This window comes from Bos javanicus, chromosome 5 (genome assembly GCF_032452875.1).
Source record: "Bos javanicus breed banteng chromosome 5, ARS-OSU_banteng_1.0, whole genome shotgun sequence".
In the NCBI taxonomy this organism is placed as follows: domain Eukaryota; kingdom Metazoa; phylum Chordata; class Mammalia; order Artiodactyla; family Bovidae; genus Bos; species Bos javanicus.
In genome coordinates, this window is record NC_083872.1 from 95,441,346 (window position 1) to 95,460,394 (window position 19,049).

The following is a 19,049-nucleotide window of genomic DNA, read 5'->3' on the forward strand; positions in this document are numbered from 1 at the left end:
TTTTTTTTTTTTCTCACAACTTCCTTCCTGTTCTAACTGCCAGTACTCAGAAGTCAGGCTTGAGAGGCAGAGGCACCCAGGACGGAGACGTGGACCACTGACAGTAAGTTGAGATCCCTTCGGGGTGGGGAAGGCTGCAGGTGAGCACAGACAAATGCAAGAAATTTCTAAACCTGGCTACCGCCTGTACAGTTTATTTATTTTAAGAGGGGTTGTTCCTCTTTAAAATAAACCATGATAAGAAAGTTATTAAGGAGGCTGCAGAGAAGGGGAAGTCTGGGCAGGGAATGGCAACAGTGACTCAGGGGAGGCTGGTCTATGAGGGAGGACGTGCACGCCTGCCCAGGAGACCCATCCTTCATGTCCTGGAGAAGGATTCCAAGGGCACCCGCCGGCAGTGCCTGGCCGGGTTCCTACAAGGTCGAAGCCGGCATCTGGCCAACCTCAGAAGCAAAAAGACTGTAGAACCAAGCTGTTACGAACCAAGCTGGTGCATGGTAAGTTGGTTGGTGCTGGGGTGGAGATGTGTGGTTTCCTGTTTTTAAGCAGACTTAAAGAGATGGGTTGAAAAGGAAAAAAAAAAAAAAACATGAAACTGTTCTCCACGGAAAGAATTTTCTGGGCACATAAAGGAAATATATAATGAAAGCCCCCCCTGGGGTCCAATGAGATTTAACAACCCAGTGGAGAGCATAGCAGAACGCATGGCTATTGATTCATCAGTCTACCGAGATGACATGTCTACCACTAGCAAAAGCCAGTGAGGTGGGCAGAAAGATAACTGCTGCCGTTGCCAAGACCAGCTCTTTACATCTGAGAGGGCTAAAAGGAAACCCAGAAGACACCCAACAATTTATTGAGAAATGCACGCTTGGTTGCTCTTTGCTGGCATGCTCTATCTGACTCTTTGAGATCCCATGGACTGTAGCCTGACAGGCTTCTCTGTCCAGGGGTTTTTCAGGCAAGAATACTGGAATGGGTTGCCATTTCTTCTTCCAGGGGATCTTCCCAACCCAGATTGAACCCTGCATCTCCTGTCTCCTTCATTGCGTGTGGATTCTTTAGCTGCTGAGCCATCAGGGAAGCCCCTTATTAAGAGAGGCATTCTAGTAAAATTCAAGTAGGCTCAGCTAGGACACCTAGTCAGTGGGCCTTCCAAATGTTGTGGTCTGGTTTTGGCAGTCATGAGAAGTGCTTTAGGTGTGACCTGAAATACTTTCTTCTCTTTTAAAGGATGTTCCAGGTAGCACATGTTACAAACATGGTCTGTACTTCAACTCTGGTTTTTTGTTTAGTTGCTAAGTCGTATCGGGCTCTTTTTGTGACCCCAGAGCACATTGGGCTCCTCTGTCCCTGGCATTTCTCAGGCAAGCATACTGGAGTGGGTTAAACTCTGGACCTAGGGTAATTTGTGGTATAAGTCAGATAAACTCTGAGGTGTTCTGTTCAAGGTAGGGGAAGGTAGATGCCTTGACTTGGAGGTCCCATGGTTGTATCTTCATGGAGAGACCAAGAAACACTGGATTCAGAGTTAGAATATTGGATGCTCAAGCAAGGGAAGTCAAGAGGTCTGTGCTGGCATCCAGGAAGTTCAGTCATAGGCAGTTGCCATTTATCTTCGCCATTGCTGGATTTCATTACATTTATAAGAAAAGGCCCCTCCCATAACTGGATATGACACAAGCACAGTAAGATCGTTTTATTCTTTCCTGATATGTGTGCAATTCTGAAATAAAAGTTCATTCACCACCCATACTACACAGATACAGCCCATGAAGAATAAGCAGGTTATAGCTGAACAAAGGCCAACAACCTCCAGGCACTGGACTATGGTCCTCTGTTATTTGGGAGAACATGAGCTTGTCCCTCAGGCAGTATGCTCTGAGCAATGAGCAGGTTCTGTTTTCAGTGGAAGCTCAAAATAGCTAGGTCAGTCTGATGGGAACATGAGGGCCTTGGCCAATTCATGGGAGCACAATAGATTCCAACTTCAGCAGGCCGATAGAGAGACACCCTGAGGAGTGGGGTTGAGGGGCAGTAAAAGTTAAGAAGATAAAGAGAACCAGCTTATATGGAGGGCCTTCTGTGTGTCAGATCTGGTGTGAGAAACGTATAAAACTGAATCCCATGAGGACACTGAGAGGACAAGAAGGCTCAGAAGTATGCAATGACTTTACTGAAGTCACACACTGATGCAAAAAACAATCAGTAGCTATGCTGCCTCAGAAGAACATTTTAGGAAATGCACCATGGCAGAAATGTTCTTTAAGCCCCCATTCTGAGCATCTTTGTTCTGGGTCAGTATTATTGTCACCCCAGATCTTGTATTAGAGTCCATACTGGCACCCCCCACAGATGGGTCTCGTGTTCCTTTTGAAACTTCAATACTTATCCACTTAATAAAGAATTACTGAGTCCCTCCCTAGTGGTTTCCACATTCTGGTCTCGCTTGGGTTTTCTTAGAAGAGTTACTATTCACCATGTGTGCTTATAAAAATTGTCTTTGGAAAAGTGTCAGTTGCTCAGTTGTGTCTGACTCCTTGTGACCCCATGGACTGTAGCCTGCCAGGCTCCTCTGTCCGTGGGATTCTCCAGGCAAGAATACTAGAGTGGGTTGCCCTTACCTTCTCCAGGCGATCTTCCTAACCCAGGGATGGAATCCTGGTCTCCTGTATTGCAGGTGGATTCTTTACCATCTGAGCCATAATTTTTCATGTTTAATTTAAAACCTCTGTGAGTGGACTAATTGCAGTGTAATCTTTTGCCCAATAATGGCTGCCTTTATGCAATTTTCTTTGCAGATTATTTAAAATGAGTATTCATGAAAGCACCTAGAACTGTGACTTTACATAGTAGACACTCAGAAAAGCTGAATGCATCCACTGAGTTCTCTCTCCTTTTGCATATAAATCTAGGTGTCCATGGGGCATTGGTTCTAGGATCACACCCATCCTCCTTGATACCAAAATCCATGGATGCTGCAAGTCCCGTGCTCTTGGTATCAAGAGAGGACCAACCGTACTATGAATGCCCAGGGAGGAATAACGTATTATATCTTGGAAATAATTACTTCAAGGGAATCACTAAAGAATTCTGCTTCTAAGAATCTGTACCCCACCTCTGGCTTGATCTTAATGTTTAATGCATGTAAGAGGACACTGTCCTCTCAGGCACTGGATTGGTTGCTGTCTTCCGGCTCTGCAGTTGCAGTTGCTCTTGGTGGGGTGGAGGCAGTAGAGAGCAGCTCCCAATTGGAAGCATCAATTCCTTTGGGTCATTTGGGAATAGTGACACACCAGAAAGGAATTTAGAACCGAGACAGCGTGCTGTGTCCCAGGGGTTAAAGTTAGATTCCCCAGTGAAGCCAAATCACCAGGCAGCAGAGCAGACCCAAATCCTCCTCGACTGGCTCCGAAACGTCTGTGGTCCTTCAGAGACAGTCCAGCTCACCATGACCTGCTGTAGACCAATGACCTCCAGTTTGGGGAAAGTGGGCATATCCTAGACATCAGGAAGTAAAGATGACTGGGTGACATAGAATGCTGATGCTCACATAGGTACTTCTCTGCTGGAAACCCCCTACTTCTGGCACTTCCCCATTTCTTTCTATTCCTCCCTCAACTCTACCTCTTCTGTCTAATCCTCCTGGCCGGTGCATCAGGTTGTGTGATTAGGCAATTTCAGGGCTTGAGTTAAGTCTCCACTGCGCTTTCCTCCAGAGCCAAAGGACAATCTCTCTATTTGCTGTGCCTGTGTCTCCTATCATTTCCCATCAGTCCCAGAATGACCTCTGGCTTCACTTAGGAAAGGGAGCAATAAATAAAATCTAAAATTAAATTGCTCTTTAAAGAACTAGAATAGTGACGATTGCATTTTACAGGCTGATTCAGTTCCTAAACAATCCTGGCAGTTCCCAGAACCTCTTGTCTCTTCCATGCTCCTCAAAGAAACCAAATCTATTTTTAAGGAGGAAGGAGAGGACTTTGTCAACATGGCAGAGCCCAAAGAAAGCCTTGGTGTCTGGCAGTCAGGTACCTCGCTGAAGCTGAAACCAGCAAACACGGAGTATCGTGAAGAAGCGAGGAGAAGGGAACAGAGGGTAATTGAACATCTACTGTTGGCCAGAATAGTCCCAGAACTTTTCACGTCTTCTCTAACTCTTCAACTCCATCAGAAAAGCTTATGACTCCCACTTTACTGGTAAAAAAAAACTCAGGCTCAGTGAGGCTAATAACACCCTTACATCCTGGAACGTCAATCATGGACACACATTTTGAATCTCTAGTCTATCTGACTCAGTGCTCAAATCCCAAGAGACACAACAAAGGGTCATTGTTTTATGAATTAACCAGGTGGTTTGTTTCATCTAAATTCAAGAGTTTTACCTTGTCTTTGCCTTCCACTTATTCAGAACTGCGTTATGAACCAGAAGAGTGTGCTGCATCCTGAGACTGGTAAATTCTTAGGTGTATGTCACTTCCGGTGTCTTGGAAATTTCACTGAATTTTTAAACAAAAACACTGATTTGTGCTGTTATACCCATGCCATGAATACCCACCCTAATTTAATTTGGCATTTTAATTGAGCCTGAGAGGATTAAGTTCCTGCCTCAGCCCATCTAATGCTTGACCCTGTTTCACTGAGCAGTAAACATGGGTGTGAGGGTTCACTGTGAAAATTCACCTGTATAGGCATCTGTGAAGCAGGAAATAAAGATAACTAGAGAGGTGAGCACATGAAAACAGAAAAGAAAAGCATATGTGCTTTGGGGCCTTATTAAATATGTAATTGATAATTCCCCATTTCACGTTAGGGCTTCCCAGGCGGCTCAGAGGTTAAAGCGTCTGCCTGCAATTCGGGAGACCTGGGTTCGATGCCTGGGTCGGGAAGATCCCCTGGAGAAGGAAATGGCAACCCACTCCAGTATTCTTGCCTGGAGAATCCCATGGACGGGGGAGCCTGGTGGGCTACAGTCCACGGGGTTGCAAAGAGTTGGACACGACTAAGCGACTTCACTTTCACTTTCATTTCACTTTTACTGTGTAAAGAACTGTAATCAAACACAGCATGAAAACAAGCGACACAGCCCTGCTCTTTGTGGAACAGGGTACAAGCCCCAGAGGAAGGTGAGCACAGCCCAATCTAGAATATTCTATGCTGATGATCTGGGTTCTCCCCAGCCTCACATCCACTTCCTCTTTCCCTTTCTTGGTTTACAACCTTGTTTAAATTAAGGACAGCCTTAGAATCACTGAATTATGAAGGAGCCTCAGAGATCTTTGAAGGCAACCGTTTCACTCTGCAGAGGCCAAAACTGGAGCAGAGGTTTAGCAGCTTGCGCAAGGGGACATGGGGTAGAGTTGCACCGAAATTCTCTTTAGATGACACTTCCCTGACTTGCTAAAGCTGCCCTGCAGAGTTTTGCAAAGCAGCACTCACCTCTGCCTGTGCAGCATCCCCCATGGAGATTCTCAAGATAACCAATAAGCTCTCTAATTTCATTATTGCTTCTTAATAAAGACAGCTGGAGTGACAGAGCTTAGAGCCTGCTGTCAGAAACCTCCCCCCGGGCTCATAGTCATGCTGTCACTTACACAGCATGCTTTCTCGGGCAAGTTATTTACTTCAAGTTTGGTTCCCTAATCTGTAGAAGGGAATGATGATAACAGCCATCCTTAAGGCTGTGGTGAGGACTAAGTGAGATAATCCTCGGGACAGGGTTTAGCGCTACTCGTGATAGCTGGTAGAATTATTGTTATCAATAACAAAACCAGATGTTCTTCACAGACTTACTGAATGAATTTATGGTTTTGGGGGTGGTGGGTAGTGGGGGGAAGGAATAATTAGGGAGTTTGGGATGGGCATGTACACACTGCTATTCCTAAAATGGATAACCAACAAACACCTACTATACAGCACAGGGAACTCTACTCAATGTTATGTGGCAGCCTGGATGGGAGTGGAGTTTGGGGTGGGATGGATACATGTATATGTATGACTGAGTCCCTTCACTGTTCACCTGAAACCATCACAACATTGTTAATTGGCTATACTCCAACACACACACAAAAGCTGTTCTTTAGATGATGCAATTGGAGAGCAACCTGGCATTTCCCTAAAATTCCTACAAAATGGAAGGATAAAAAGAGAAAAATGAGGGAGTTTCCCAGTGGTCCAGTAGCTAGGACTCTGTGGTTTCACTGCCATGGCCAGGGTTCAATTTCTGGTCAGGAAACTAAGATCCTGCAAGGCACATGGTGCAGCCAAAAAACAAACAAACAACAAGAAAAACAAACAAAACACACACACAACACAAACAAAAAAGTTTTAAACTATTTTTAAAAGGAGAAAAATGATACTTGTAGTTCACTATACATACACAGCTTGGGAAACTGTTGTCAAGATATATTAACCAGTTGGGGCTTTGGGAGAATCTGAAATTTCCCGGAAATGAATTGTAAAATTGAAAATGCATACTCTTTGGGGAATTCACATAAATAAACAATATGAAATAATAAAACAGAGGCAGATAGCCTTTTATACAGGTGAAATAAGGTAACTGAAGGACAACTGAGCTGACACCTGACTACAGGTAGCAACCTTAGAAAAGGAAGCACCTAGAGATGGTCTCCCCTAACCTGTCACCTCCCAAGATGAGGAAAGGAAGATCACAGGGGTTGGAAAATTTGCTCACAGGGTCATAGCTAGTCAGTAGCAAAGCCAGAATGAAAACTCATGCATGATGAGGCCTAGTTCATTGAGGGGATAATTATCCAAAATCAAGTAGATTGACCCAGAACTCTTCCCAAACCACAGCTCTTCTGCTGGACTATGGTCATGTTCCCTGAGATCCAGACGTTACTCAGTATCTCCTCCTGCCTCTGCAGGTCCAGGGTTTCAGGTTCACAGACATGATCCTTGGCTTGAGGCTGAGTTGTGTCATTGGTCGGGCCGGGCTTCAGAGAGAAGCAAAAAGTGAAAAAGAAAGTGAAGTCACTTAGTTGTGTCCAACTCTTGGCGACCCCATGGAATGTCTGTCCACACTCCTCTGTCCATGGGATTTTCCAGCCAAGAGTACTGGAGTGGGTTGCTGTTTCCTTCTCCAGAGGGTTTTCCCAATCCAGGGATCAAACCTGGGTCTCCCGCATTGTAGGCAGATGCTTTACCATCTGAGCCACCAGGGAAGTCCATGCTTAACACTCAATGCTTTGCTTCACTGTTTCCAAAAGTTATAGTTTCAAGGTCATGTTCTTAATCATGGACTCCAGTAGAGTCTATGAAGGACTTCAGGGCTCCACGAATCCCTGTGCTGCTTGCACAATTTCATGGGCTTTTGCTTTTCTCCTTTTATAAGGACCATGACTCTTACTAGATTTTTAAAGAGACTTGCAATCTCCAGAAAGATTAAGAACCACCAATCAAACCAGCTGGGCATTTTTGGTATGGATAGATTGCTCATCCCCCAACTTTTTCCACTTTGGAGAATAACTTAAACATCAGTATGTGCTAAAGAACAGTGTCTTGTAAATGCTAGATGCTCATCAAATATTTGTGACCTTCATTTTGCTTTCAGAAGGGCTTTCCCTGAGAAGTGCTTTCCAGTCCTTTATTTGTCATTTTATGACATTTTCATCTTTTTTTCTTTTTTCTAATCAGCTTTTCAGAGTGAACTGATTTGGAGTCATCTGACTTCATATCTCTTTTTCTTATGCTATATAATTAGACCAAATTATTTTCATTTGGTCCCAAATTTCCTCCTCTTGATTGCCACAATTTCATATCATAATCCCACATTATTCTCTGTTCTTCAATGTCTTTAAATAAATGTGTGGCTCGTTTTCATTGAGTAATTATTATATCTGTTTGCAGTGGATCAAGGAAATTTAAAAGTGACATGTCTCTGATTTACCAATTAAAAAATCAAGATCTAGATGACAGATAAATTATGTTGCCAAGTATGACACTATCAAAAGTTAGAAAATACTGTCCTAGACTAGATCTTTCTCTCTGTCTCTGTTTCCCTCTCCTTTCAAAATTGAGATTTGAGGGTACAGAATTACAATTCCCTGTGTGTGTGCTCAGTCACTCAATCATGTCCGACTCTTTACAACCTCATGGACTATAGCCTGCCAGGCTCCTCTGTCCACGGAATTTTTCTAGGCAGGAATACTAGAGTGGGTTGTCATTTCCCTACAGATTATTAAAATCACCTTGAGCTAATTAGTGCCTGGATGTGGTGTCATCCTTTCGTAGTCAAACTTTAAGCGCATGACTTGTGAGAACCAAGTAATACTTTCCAGAAAGGCCTCTCTACAGTGCTGAGATGTCCTCATAAGGTGATAGCTTTGCTGATGCTCTGTCGGCAGTTTTTTTATGTGACCTCTACCCTGGGTATTTGGTCAGGCTCCTGGGTGTCACCAGAGGAGAACCTGTCTCATCTAATTAGTCTCATCTGCGTTGTTCTTTATCTGTGGCTTAATGGTTGTCCTTAAACTACCCACAGCCTACAACCTCCACCAACTGCATCCTTCATCGTTTTTCCAGCCAGTTTATTCACTTTCCCTGAGTGTTGTTTGGAATAGGACTTGAATTAGTCACTCTGTTGATTGTGCTGTTCTCTAGAGACTCAGCTCTGAGTGGTTCTGGTTCTTCGGCAGAAGCAAGAGTTGCCATAGCAACAGGCCTACAAGCTTCCTTCCTGCACAGGAAGTGGACTCAGGCAATGCAATACTGTTTGCAGAGTTGATCAAGGCTTATAGTGTTCAGCTTGTTATTTTTCTGGAAGAAGATAGATGAGCCAAGAGATATCATTTTTTTTCCTTTCCTTTTTTTTTTTTTTCCCCTGTTAAAATTGCTTTTGTTTAGCTTCACTTCCAAATTATTTTTCTTCCCATTGCCAATAATAGCAACATTAAATTTGAAACCACAACTGATTTTGGCCACAGATAGCTTCAAACTCTCAGAGGAACCTTATAGAACTTGGCAGGGTCACTCAAGAGGAGATGTGATAGGTATTGTCTTAGAGTTCTACCACTTCGGAACAGTAAAGCCTTTACCCAAGGCAGGGAAGAGTTACCCTGGGAGCAGAATGAAAGGAAACCAGGAAATTATCTCCTTGTCTAAATATCTCCCTTGTTTCCCCCAAATAGCTCCATTTCTGCCAACCCCAGGCCTGAAATTCTTCCTAGAGATTCCTTCCTCTTTATTAGGACAGGGCATCTCATTGAGATACATGAACTTGGGCAATTCTCTTAAGCTCTGGGTTTCGAGTTTCTCAGTGATAAAACAAGGGGAAGAGAATGGCTACCCACTCCAGTATTACAGCCTGAAGAATTCCATGGACAGAGGAGCCTGGTGGGCTACGGTCCATGGGGTCACAAAGAGTTGGACACGACTGAGTGACTAGCAAGTTTTTGGACTATATCACCTCCAAGGTTCATTTCAACTCTGAAAAGCTCTGACTATACCTGCTTTAAGAAAAATAATTTTAAAATTTACAATCAGTCATTAACATTTAAGTGTAAATAATTGTATTAGATCTTCCCTTGATGTTTTAACATAAAACAAGTAAATGTAGATGATGAAGGAAGAAAACAGGGTATGCCCAGGTAAGGTCTGAGAGCATAAGGTCACAGGAGATCTGGAGAAGGGAAGGAGGTACTAAAGGAGAAGTGGAGATGGACAGAAGGGTACTAAAGAGACAGTTGCAATTTGTCTAAAAGTTGGAGTCCTCTATTATTTTGTGTTATTTCAAAAGAACAGAAGCTCGTTAGATATAGAACCTATTAACCCAATCAATGAGCACTTATAAAATGACAAGTATTCAAGTGTTTCGGAAGATTCAAGAGACTTTTTGGTGGTCCAGTGTCTAAGACTCTGCGCTCCCAATGCAGGGGCCCTGAGTTTGATCCCTGATTGGGGAACTAAATCCCGTATAATGCAATGAAGACCCAGGGCAGCCAAATAAATTTTTAAAGTGAGAGAGAAACAAAACCCACTAGCTGGCCTTGGGGAATTATTAGCAATGTTGGGAGCCGGGGGAGGACACTCAGGCAGATATCACAGGGGCTAAAACTTCTCATGACTTGCTTTTGAGCTCTTGCAGGAGTTCAGGGAAATATGCAATGAATGGGGAAAAACTAACTTGCTTTACCAAGTACTTGACACCATTATGACTGGGATTGTATTGATACATGCTGAGCACTTTGACACCTGCAAGACTGGCTAGATTTGTAGGACTATGATCATTTCTATAACTCTCTGAACTAGGGCTGTTCGTTCATTGTTCAGGACAGCTTGTGCTGTGTTGCTTCACTTGTTTTATAGAATTCACAAGTGAGTTACTTACTGTCAGTTTCATTGAGTGAATAGGAGGGATTCATCACAGTATGAAAACATTCAGACATGTCAAAGGAAAACCTAGAATGTGTTATATTCTTATTTTGTGAAATAGAATGAGGCTGAATCAGAGGGAAATCTTCTGGAAAATCATTGACAATTACAGAAGTTTATTAGGGCAAAAATAGCACTAAGAGTGGGCTTTCCTGATGATTCAGTGGTAAAGAATCCATCTGCCAGTGCAGGAGATGTGGGTTCAATCCCTGGGCCAGGAAGATCCCCTGGAGAAGGAAATGGCAACCCACTCCAGTATTCTTGTCTGAGAAATCCCATGGACAGAGGAGCCTGGCAGGCTATAGTCCATGGGATCGCAAAGAGTGGGACAGGACTTAGTGACTTAAGAACGACAAGACTAAGAGCAGCCCCTCAAGCATAGCTCATATCCACGGACTTTTGGCCAATAAATCCTCACTGTCTTTCTTTCTGTCTCCCTCTAGATCAAAATGACTGAAAAGGCCCCAGAACCACACGTGGAAGAGGATGACGATGAGCTGGATGGCAAGCTCAACTACAAGCCCCCCCCACAGAAGTCCCTGAAGGAGCTGCAGGAGATGGACAAAGATGATGAAAGTCTAACTAAGTACAAGAAAACGCTCCTGGGGGACGGTCCTGTGGTAGCAGGTATGTGTATGTGAGGAGACAGAGTGGGGCAGGTCGAGGGGCACAGAGAAGGCAGACATTTGAGCTACTCAGGAGCAGGTGCAAAGAAGAGTTTCCCAAGTGCTTCTAAGGTTAAGGGAGTGAGCTGCAGTCTCCATGTGCCAAACCAAGTTATAGATGGATAATTAAGTTTTCTTTGGAGATAAAGGGTACGTTGCCTTGAAATAGACAAAAATAACACATAGGAAGGATTTAGGAGTTTCAGGCTATTACTCAGAATTGGATTCTCTCCATGGTCTCTCACGTTCTCTTTTTCTCCGTCTCACTCCTTACCTAACATCCATCATTTCCAACACACAATGGCAGAGTCAGACATGGTCCAAATATATGGATGCACCCTGCCCAACCAGCAGAGTACCTTCCCCCTAGCCACTCTGGAAATGTTTGCTATTGATGAATAAGGTGGGCCTACAAGTACCTGGGTTCGATCCCTGGGTTGGGAAGATCCCCTGGAGAAGGAAATGGCAACCCCCCCTCCAGTATCCTTGCCTGGAAAATCTCATGGACAGAGGAGCCTAGTGGGCTGCAGTCCATGGGGTCACAAAGAGTTGGGCACGACTGAGCAACTAACACACTTACAAGTACCTGAAGCAGAAATAGCTTCACAGGAAGGTCCAAGGTCACTAAGACCAAGCCTGGTGAATCTGCCACTTCCATCTTTATTTCTCCTCTAGAGACAGAGATCCATTTTTCTTTTTCATCTTCTCTCTTTCCTACTTGAAATGTATACACACACACCCTGTATGTATATACCTCTTCTCTGTGCTCACAGTGCCTTATAATTTCTGCAGACCCAACAGCCCCCAATGTCACTGTCACCCGCCTGACCCTTGTTTGTGAAAGTGCCCCAGGACCAATCACCATGGACCTCACTGGTAAGTGATCACAGCTCTTCTGTTTGCTGGGGCCTCATGTCACCATGAGGACAAGGGCATGGTTTTTGTCCCTTGTCCCAGCCAAAAAAAAAAACCTAGTAAAGTAAACAGCTTCCCAAGTGGCACAGTGGTCAAGAATCCACCTGCCAATGCAGGAGACACAGGAGACTTGGGTTTGATCTTTGGCTTGGGAAGATCCCCCGGAGAAGGAAATGGCAACCCACTCCAGTACTCTTGCCTGGGAAATCCCATGGACAGAGGAGCCTCGCAGGCTACAGTCCATGGAATCACAAGGAATCAGACATAACTGAGTGCACACACACACATACACAAACACACACACATACAATATAAAGATCAGAGAAAATATTGATCCTGTGTCAGCTACAGAACTTACCTGAAGGCAAGAAGAAATCTAAGACCTCCTGATTAATGCTAGGAATTCCATTGTGAAATATGCAGTACCTTTTTAGCTTAAAACTCTGATTCTTTGAAAGAAGCAACTTCCCTCACTAAAGATGTACAACTTAACATGTTATTTTCTTTCACTTTATTGCTGCCAAGATCAAGTCCTTTCCTGAAACTTAGGTCTGGAGGAGATGATGAGAGACTGGAAAGGTGGCTGATTTGGGGGAAAGTAGGCCACTGGGAGAAATGAGGAAAGGGCCACCAAGCCAGGGGTTGGGGACATCAAAGGCAGGTCTTTAGGGAAAAAAATAATAATTATTATTATTACCAGATTCATAAAATAGACTCATGAGACAGAACAGAGCATGCCTCTAGAACAGCAAGCTTAGGAGCAAGGTAGTTCCCCTCTCATAAGACAACCACTCTTTACCTTATATGGGCTTTTTGTCAGAGGGAGGAAATTGGAGGCTGAAAAGACACACTTCCTGTTCAACTGAAATCATTAGAGCAGAGTCCCACATTCAACTACCCCCACGTTCTAGCATCTCTCAGAAAGAAATTCTCTCTCTCTCTCACCGGGCCTCAGACCTCTTCCTGTGAGAAATTGTGTAAAGTTAACAGGTACAACTGTCATTTTGCAAGATAAGGTCTGAAGTAGTACTAAGGAAACCTGCTCTGTTCGGAAAGGCTCAATCATCGATCCTGCAGGGAAAACTTGGTCCCTGTCCCTTTTTCCCAGCAACAAAATAAGCTTGGTTTTCTATCAGCGAAAAAAAAGCTACTAGATGTATACAGAGGAGGCTGGTGCCAGCTATATGCATGAAGCATCTGCACAAAACTGTGCAAAACACACACACACACACACACAGTCACCCCAAATGTCAAATTATACAGGATCACTTTGGGAAAGGAACAAAGACCACCTCTCTAACCAAGGTACAGGAATTAGAGGGCAGATCCTGGTTTTATGGAGCCTGAAGCCTTTAGAACTTAAGTGATAAGCTTTCTTTTCCTTAAGAAAAAAAAAAAAAAGTATGAAATTGCAAATGCAAAAGCAAAATTAAGTACAAAAATCTATTTTTTTAATTTTTTAATTTTATATATTTTTTAGAATGATAAAAAGGAACCAAACAAGCACATTTTCTAAAGCTTAGAAAACACAACACACGTTAACAAATCTACAAAAACAAATAGCTGGCATTCTTACATAATATTTTTCTCCTATATATTTGAGGACTGGGGGCAGAGTCTTTAAGCATAAAGTCTTGCGTATTCTTAAGGTTGCAGTCAAACTTGGAGGGAAAGCTCTATCATGTTTCTTTCATATCGGCTATAAGATTTCAGGAATTCCAAATGTGTATTTGTGCAGCGAGTAATCTCAAACATTCTTTGACCTGAGGACCATAGGGACCGTGTTGCCCTGAGGAGTCCAGAAAATGGCTCAGGAGCTTCAACTTCATTCATCTCCTTGTGAATGTCCTTTCAGCGAGAATTAACTCTTTTAAAATTCACTTCTACAGGGGATCTGGAAGCCCTTAAAAAAGAAACCTTTGTCCTAAAGGAAGGTGTTGAATATAGAGTCAAAATTAACTTCAAAGTAAGTATATGGCCCTGTATGTTTGTATAAAGTTTCAATTCTTCCTGTAATCAGAAGAAGAAAAAAAATCAAATTTCTTACATTATCACATTGGCATACGTTTGTTAATTTCTATTTCTCCCTAAATCTGGGCTCTCGGTTTTAGTTCCCAAAGCTTCTTCCTCATGGGGTGGAAGACAATCGGGAAGGGTGGGCAGGCAGAGGCAGGGAATAACAAGGAATATTCACACTTTCCTTTTGTCCATCTCAACCATGTTTATATTAAATGGATGATCTGTGGAGCAGTAGAAAAACAGGAGTTTTTCTTTTTTGAAGTCCTTATTACCACTCCACCACCATTTCCGTCTTTTTTTGGTCTTTTACCCACCAGACCACATCTTCTACTATGCCCAGGAGACCAGCTTAAAGGCTTCTAGAAGGATGTGGGTTTTTTTCCTATATCTATGAGTCACATGCAGAAGTTAGAAGAATTAGAAAGTTCGGGTTTCATTTTATCACTCTTTCTTCAATGAAGCTGTTTTCCTTCTGTCTGCTTTCAATAGCTTTATGCTACAGGTTTTGCTGACTGACTGTTCCAAACCTAAGCAAGAAGTATTCATGGCTACACTACCCCATTGCCAACAAAACAAAATGTATCACTGAGAGACTGCTCTAATTGTTCTGTCCAAAATAAAAACAGAGCCCTGGTTATTGTCAAAGAGAAACAATACTCTTTCATTCTTACATGGGTGAACAATTAACCAAGCCATCCAGCTAATGGGGTTGTGCCCACTTTAATTTGCTTGTATAAACATGACCATGGTATAAAATTAACAGACCGGTTCAGCCCTAGGTAGAATGAATCATGGAAAAATAAAGTGCTCGAGCTGTCTATATTTTCATTCCACTTTAGTAAATTTTCTTTGAAAGGCTTGGGAAAGTGGCAAGATTCCAGACAACATCTGAGAATGACAGCCATCCAAACTATATGCCAGAGGCAAATGGATTTCACCCATTATTTTCATCCGAGGGGGGTGTTTTCCTGTGACTCATCTCATCTCTAGACTCCAATCACAGTTATGTTACAAGCAAAATCATCTTCTAGGTCCAACTGTCCATTACGACTTTTCTCCCTGTTTGTTCTTCATATGTTTGGTGGATCATTTCTGAGATTAGGGTTTTCAGATATTTACATAATAGTTTTCATTAATGCCTTTGTAACCTAAAAACAAGAAAGGCCTTATGGACAGTCTTCAGGGAGAAGGAGCTCAAGACCCTTCTCTGGGCCATGGAGGAAGGAGAGACGTAATGCAGAATACTGAGACTGTTTTAATTAACCATCTCCTCCCCCACACCAAAAATCATAGTATTCAACAATTGGAACCAGCTTCGGTAACATTGAGTCTTGTGACTTCCTCTCTTTAATCTCTGCCTCATCGCCAGGCTACATGATGGTAGTAACTTATTCTGAACTAAATCTTCAGTCCTTTCATCCTTAGAGAAGCCTCAGTTAGGTCAGATCAGCATGAAATATGAGGAAAAATTGAAGACCCTCTTTAATCTGAATCACATGGCTCCTTCCCACCTACAGGTGAACAAGGATATTGTGTCAGGACTGAAGTATGTTCAACACACCTACCGGACGGGGGTGAAAGGTAAAGTATGCACACTTACCACTGTATCAAACTCCGCTTCTCAGGGACACGTAAACTTCGGGTTATTAGCGATGTTTAGTCCTAAATTCATTGAAGAATCTGATGACAGCTGTGGACATTCACCCTTGGAGAGCCACACATCTACTTACTTCCATGTTAACAGAAACCTAGTTAAGACTGGGTCAGCCACCGACCTTCAGCATTCTGCTTCTGAAATCCAATTTTATTACTTATAAAGGGGAAGAATAAGAATTCGATCCCTGGCTCGGGAAGATCCTCCGGAGGAAGGCATGGCAACCGACTCCAATATTCTTGCCTGGAGAATCCCATGGACAGAGGAGCCTGGAGGGCTACAGTCCATAGGGTCGCAAAGAGTCGGACACGACCTAAGCAACATAGCACGCAAGCGAACACAACCAAGTTTGAATTCAAGTACATAAATGTACTCTTGAATTTTTTTTAAAAGCAGTTCACAAGTAAAAAACCTGCTGCTGCTGCTGCTAAGTCGCTTCAGTCGTGTCCGACTCTGTGTGACCCCATAGACGGCAGCCCACCAGGCTCCCCCATCCCTGGGAGTCTCCAGGCAAGAACACTGGAGTGGGTTGCCATTTCCTTCTCCAAAAAAACCTGAGTGTCAGAGAAATCCGAGAGGAAAGACCTACCCAAATGGGAGGTGCTAGTAGCATATGATAGGCAGGTGCCAGCGGGGAGGGGGGCTGCGGTGCTCAATTTCTTGGCCAAAGAATAGGGGGGGCGGGGGGAACTCTTTCTAGAACTGAGAAAAGCGGCTCAGATGGTGAAGCGTCTGCCTACAATGCAGGAGACCCAAGTTCGATCCCTGTGTAGGAAGATCCCCTGGAGAAGGCAATGGCACCCCACTCCAGTACTCTTGCCTGGAAAATCCCATGGACGGAGGAGCCTGGTAGGCTACAGTCCATGGGGTTGCAAAGAGTCAGACAGGACTGAGTGACTTAACTTTCACTTTGTAACTGAAACAAATAATATCACATTATTTAATCTACAGTTTCCTTGACAAGCTGCACCTAAACGGTGCATGTTCAGTTGTGTTCTGTTAATAAGAGCAGAGAAAAATGAAAGGTGGAAGGCGGATGAAAGCACTTTAAACGTTTCGTTAACCTAATGGTGTGAAACAGCGTCCCCTAGAGGGGTGAATCAGTAATGCATAGGTCAGTTCCACCAAATCCATCAAAGAGGACTAAGGAAGACAATGATCAGTTAGCATGGAGCACGACTAAGCGACTTCACTTTCACTTTTCACTTTCATGCATTGGAGATGGAAATGGAAACCCACTCCAGTGTTCTTGCCTGGAGAATCCCAGGGACAGAGGAGCCTAGTGGGCTGCCGTCTATGGGGTCGCACAGAGTCGGACACGACTGAAGCGACTTAGCAGTAGCAGCAAAGACCCACTTAATGACTCAAATCCCACAGAAGATAGTTAACCTTAAAGATCGTCCTTGCTCTTCCAATACCTAGTCTCACGAAAACATAGTTCAGTTTCCTATTTTCCTTTGGGTGTAAAGACTCTGATGTATCACTTGGGCAAAAGGTTGTCAAGAATGTCTGCAGCTATTCCTCCAAACTTATTCAAAATAACAGCCAATTTAAACATCACCTGCCTGCCTGCCCACCTACCTTTACTTAAACTTTCTAGTCCTTATTATTCTTAATATATATCCCAGTTGCTCACCTTTTAATAACTCTGGTTGGCTATTTTTACCATCTGTTTCAGTTCACCACTATTTAAAAAAAAAAACAAAAAAACAAATTATTGGTTTTCCCATTTCATCTAATTATTCCATCCATGATTTCTGTTCATTCTGATCACCAGCTGTTACCTTATCTCTTGCAACTATCCACAGAATGATAGTTTGTAGATAGAAGATCCTCAAGGTGTATTATATAGAAAAGAAACTGAATCCCCGAAACGTAGATAGTAGCAGGGCTGAGATCAGAACTCTGGTCTCAATTAGTTTCAGGGTTTTTTTAATTGAGATATAATTGGCATATAACATAGTGTTAGTTTTAGGTATACAACATAATGACCTGTGCCTGTACATATTGTAAAATAATTACCGTGATTAGTCTAATTAACCCCCATCACCACACAGTTTCAATTTTTTTTCTTGTAATGAGAACTTTTAAGATCAACTCTCTCTGCAACTTTCAAATACACAACATAGTATTGTGAACTATGGTCACCACACTGTACTTTAGGGCTTCCCTGGCTCAGTTGGTAAAGAATCTGCCTGCAATACAGGACACCCAAGTTCGATTCCTGGGTTGAGAAGATCCCCTGGACTTATTTATCTTGTAACTGGAAGTGTGTACCTTTGGAGTACCTGGAATTCTTTTTGTTTGTTTGTTTGTTTTTTATGATATAATCTGCTACATCTTCATAGAGTCTTGATCCTCATTGATTTAGGGCACTAATTCCTCAGCTTTCCTAAATCTCAGAGTTAAAGACACTGATTCTTGGGACTTACAATAGTACTAACCATAGGTTGAGAGTGGGTCAAAGTATACTACATTATGAAGAGATTCCAACTTTAAAAAATGTTTTTAAGGAAAAAAAAAAAAGTTGCTCCAGGTAAATCTGATATTTAGCCAGGCTTGGAAACTATTACTCTTGGCTTTGATCACAGTGAGCTCTGCTCCAAATTGTCACACAGGCTCTCACCCTAATGAACTTTTCTTTTTTCCCAGTGGATAAAGCAACGTTCATGGTGGGCAGCTACGGGCCTCGGCCAGAGGAATATGAGTTTCTGACTCCAATTGAGGAGGCCCCCAAGGGCATGCTGGCCCGAGGCACTTACCACAACAAGTCCTTCTTCACCGATGACGATAAGCATGACCACCTCACCTGGGAGTGGAACCTGTCCATTAAGAAGGACTGGACAGAATGAGCTCCCCAGCCCTTCGCTCTGCCTATCTTTGCCATCCAGAAGAGCCCTTGGTCCCTCCTCCCTGATCACAGTTGGGGCCCTTTCCCAGCACCCTCCACCTTCTTAGCACTGCACCCTTTCCCACACGGAGTCTCCCAGTGATAGCCGAACAAGATGCTTAAAATTGGGCTTTCGTCCTGCCCTCCTTCTGATCATGCCCAGATCTCCGAAGTTCTCTGTCCCATAGACGATCATTTAATATTCCTTCTTTTATTCCCATTTGAGCAACTGGAGATCAGAAAATGGGCACACTAGCACAGTCCTTCTGTCTCAGGTCCTTGTCTCTCCCTCCCACCCCTGGATTCTCCTGTGGTTACTGCTGGTTCAGTGAAGGTCGATCATCACGTTCCCTGCCAACTGGGGTTTTTCTTTTCTGGGAGACACTGTAAACAGCACAAGAGAACAAGAATAAAGCAGTTATAAGAGCTGACTGAGACCCTCCTTTCTCTACATTCTCCCTTCAAGCAAATATGGTAACTGGAAGGTCCCCATTCATGCGTTTCCTCAGAATAG

General features: G+C 43.3%; 1 protein-coding gene across 2 annotated transcripts; it reads left to right on the top strand.

The window, feature by feature from the left end:
* Nucleotides 1-18,966, top strand: ARHGDIB (Rho GDP dissociation inhibitor beta). Of its 2 annotated transcripts, none has more exons than XM_061417750.1 (6): nucleotides 1-103; nucleotides 10,836-11,019; nucleotides 11,850-11,933; nucleotides 13,862-13,938; nucleotides 15,509-15,572; nucleotides 18,298-18,966. In XM_061417750.1, exons 2-6 carry the CDS (start codon nucleotides 10,842-10,844, stop codon nucleotides 18,495-18,497), a joined length of 603 nt encoding a protein of 200 aa, XP_061273734.1. In that variant the 5' UTR covers nucleotides 1-103; nucleotides 10,836-10,841; the 3' UTR covers nucleotides 18,498-18,966. The 2 variants fall into 2 exon arrangements, with proteins under 2 accessions (XP_061273734.1, XP_061273733.1); XM_061417749.1 differs by lacking the exon at nucleotides 1-103 and adding an exon at nucleotides 128-497.
* Nucleotides 18,967-19,049: the final 83 nt, after the last annotated feature.

Bases quoted from the DNA above. Each gene is read 5' to 3' on its own strand.
- ARHGDIB (XM_061417749.1), top strand. From the start codon at position 288: ATGGCAACAGTGACTCAGGGGAGGCTGGTCTATGAGGGAGGACGTGCA. The intron at 13,939-15,508 runs GTAAGTATATGG...TCCCACCTACAG, and splicing joins GAGTCAAAATTAACTTCAAA to GTGAACAAGGATATTGTGTC. The intron at 15,573-18,297 runs GTAAAGTATGCA...CTTTTTTCCCAG, and splicing joins CTACCGGACGGGGGTGAAAG to TGGATAAAGCAACGTTCATG.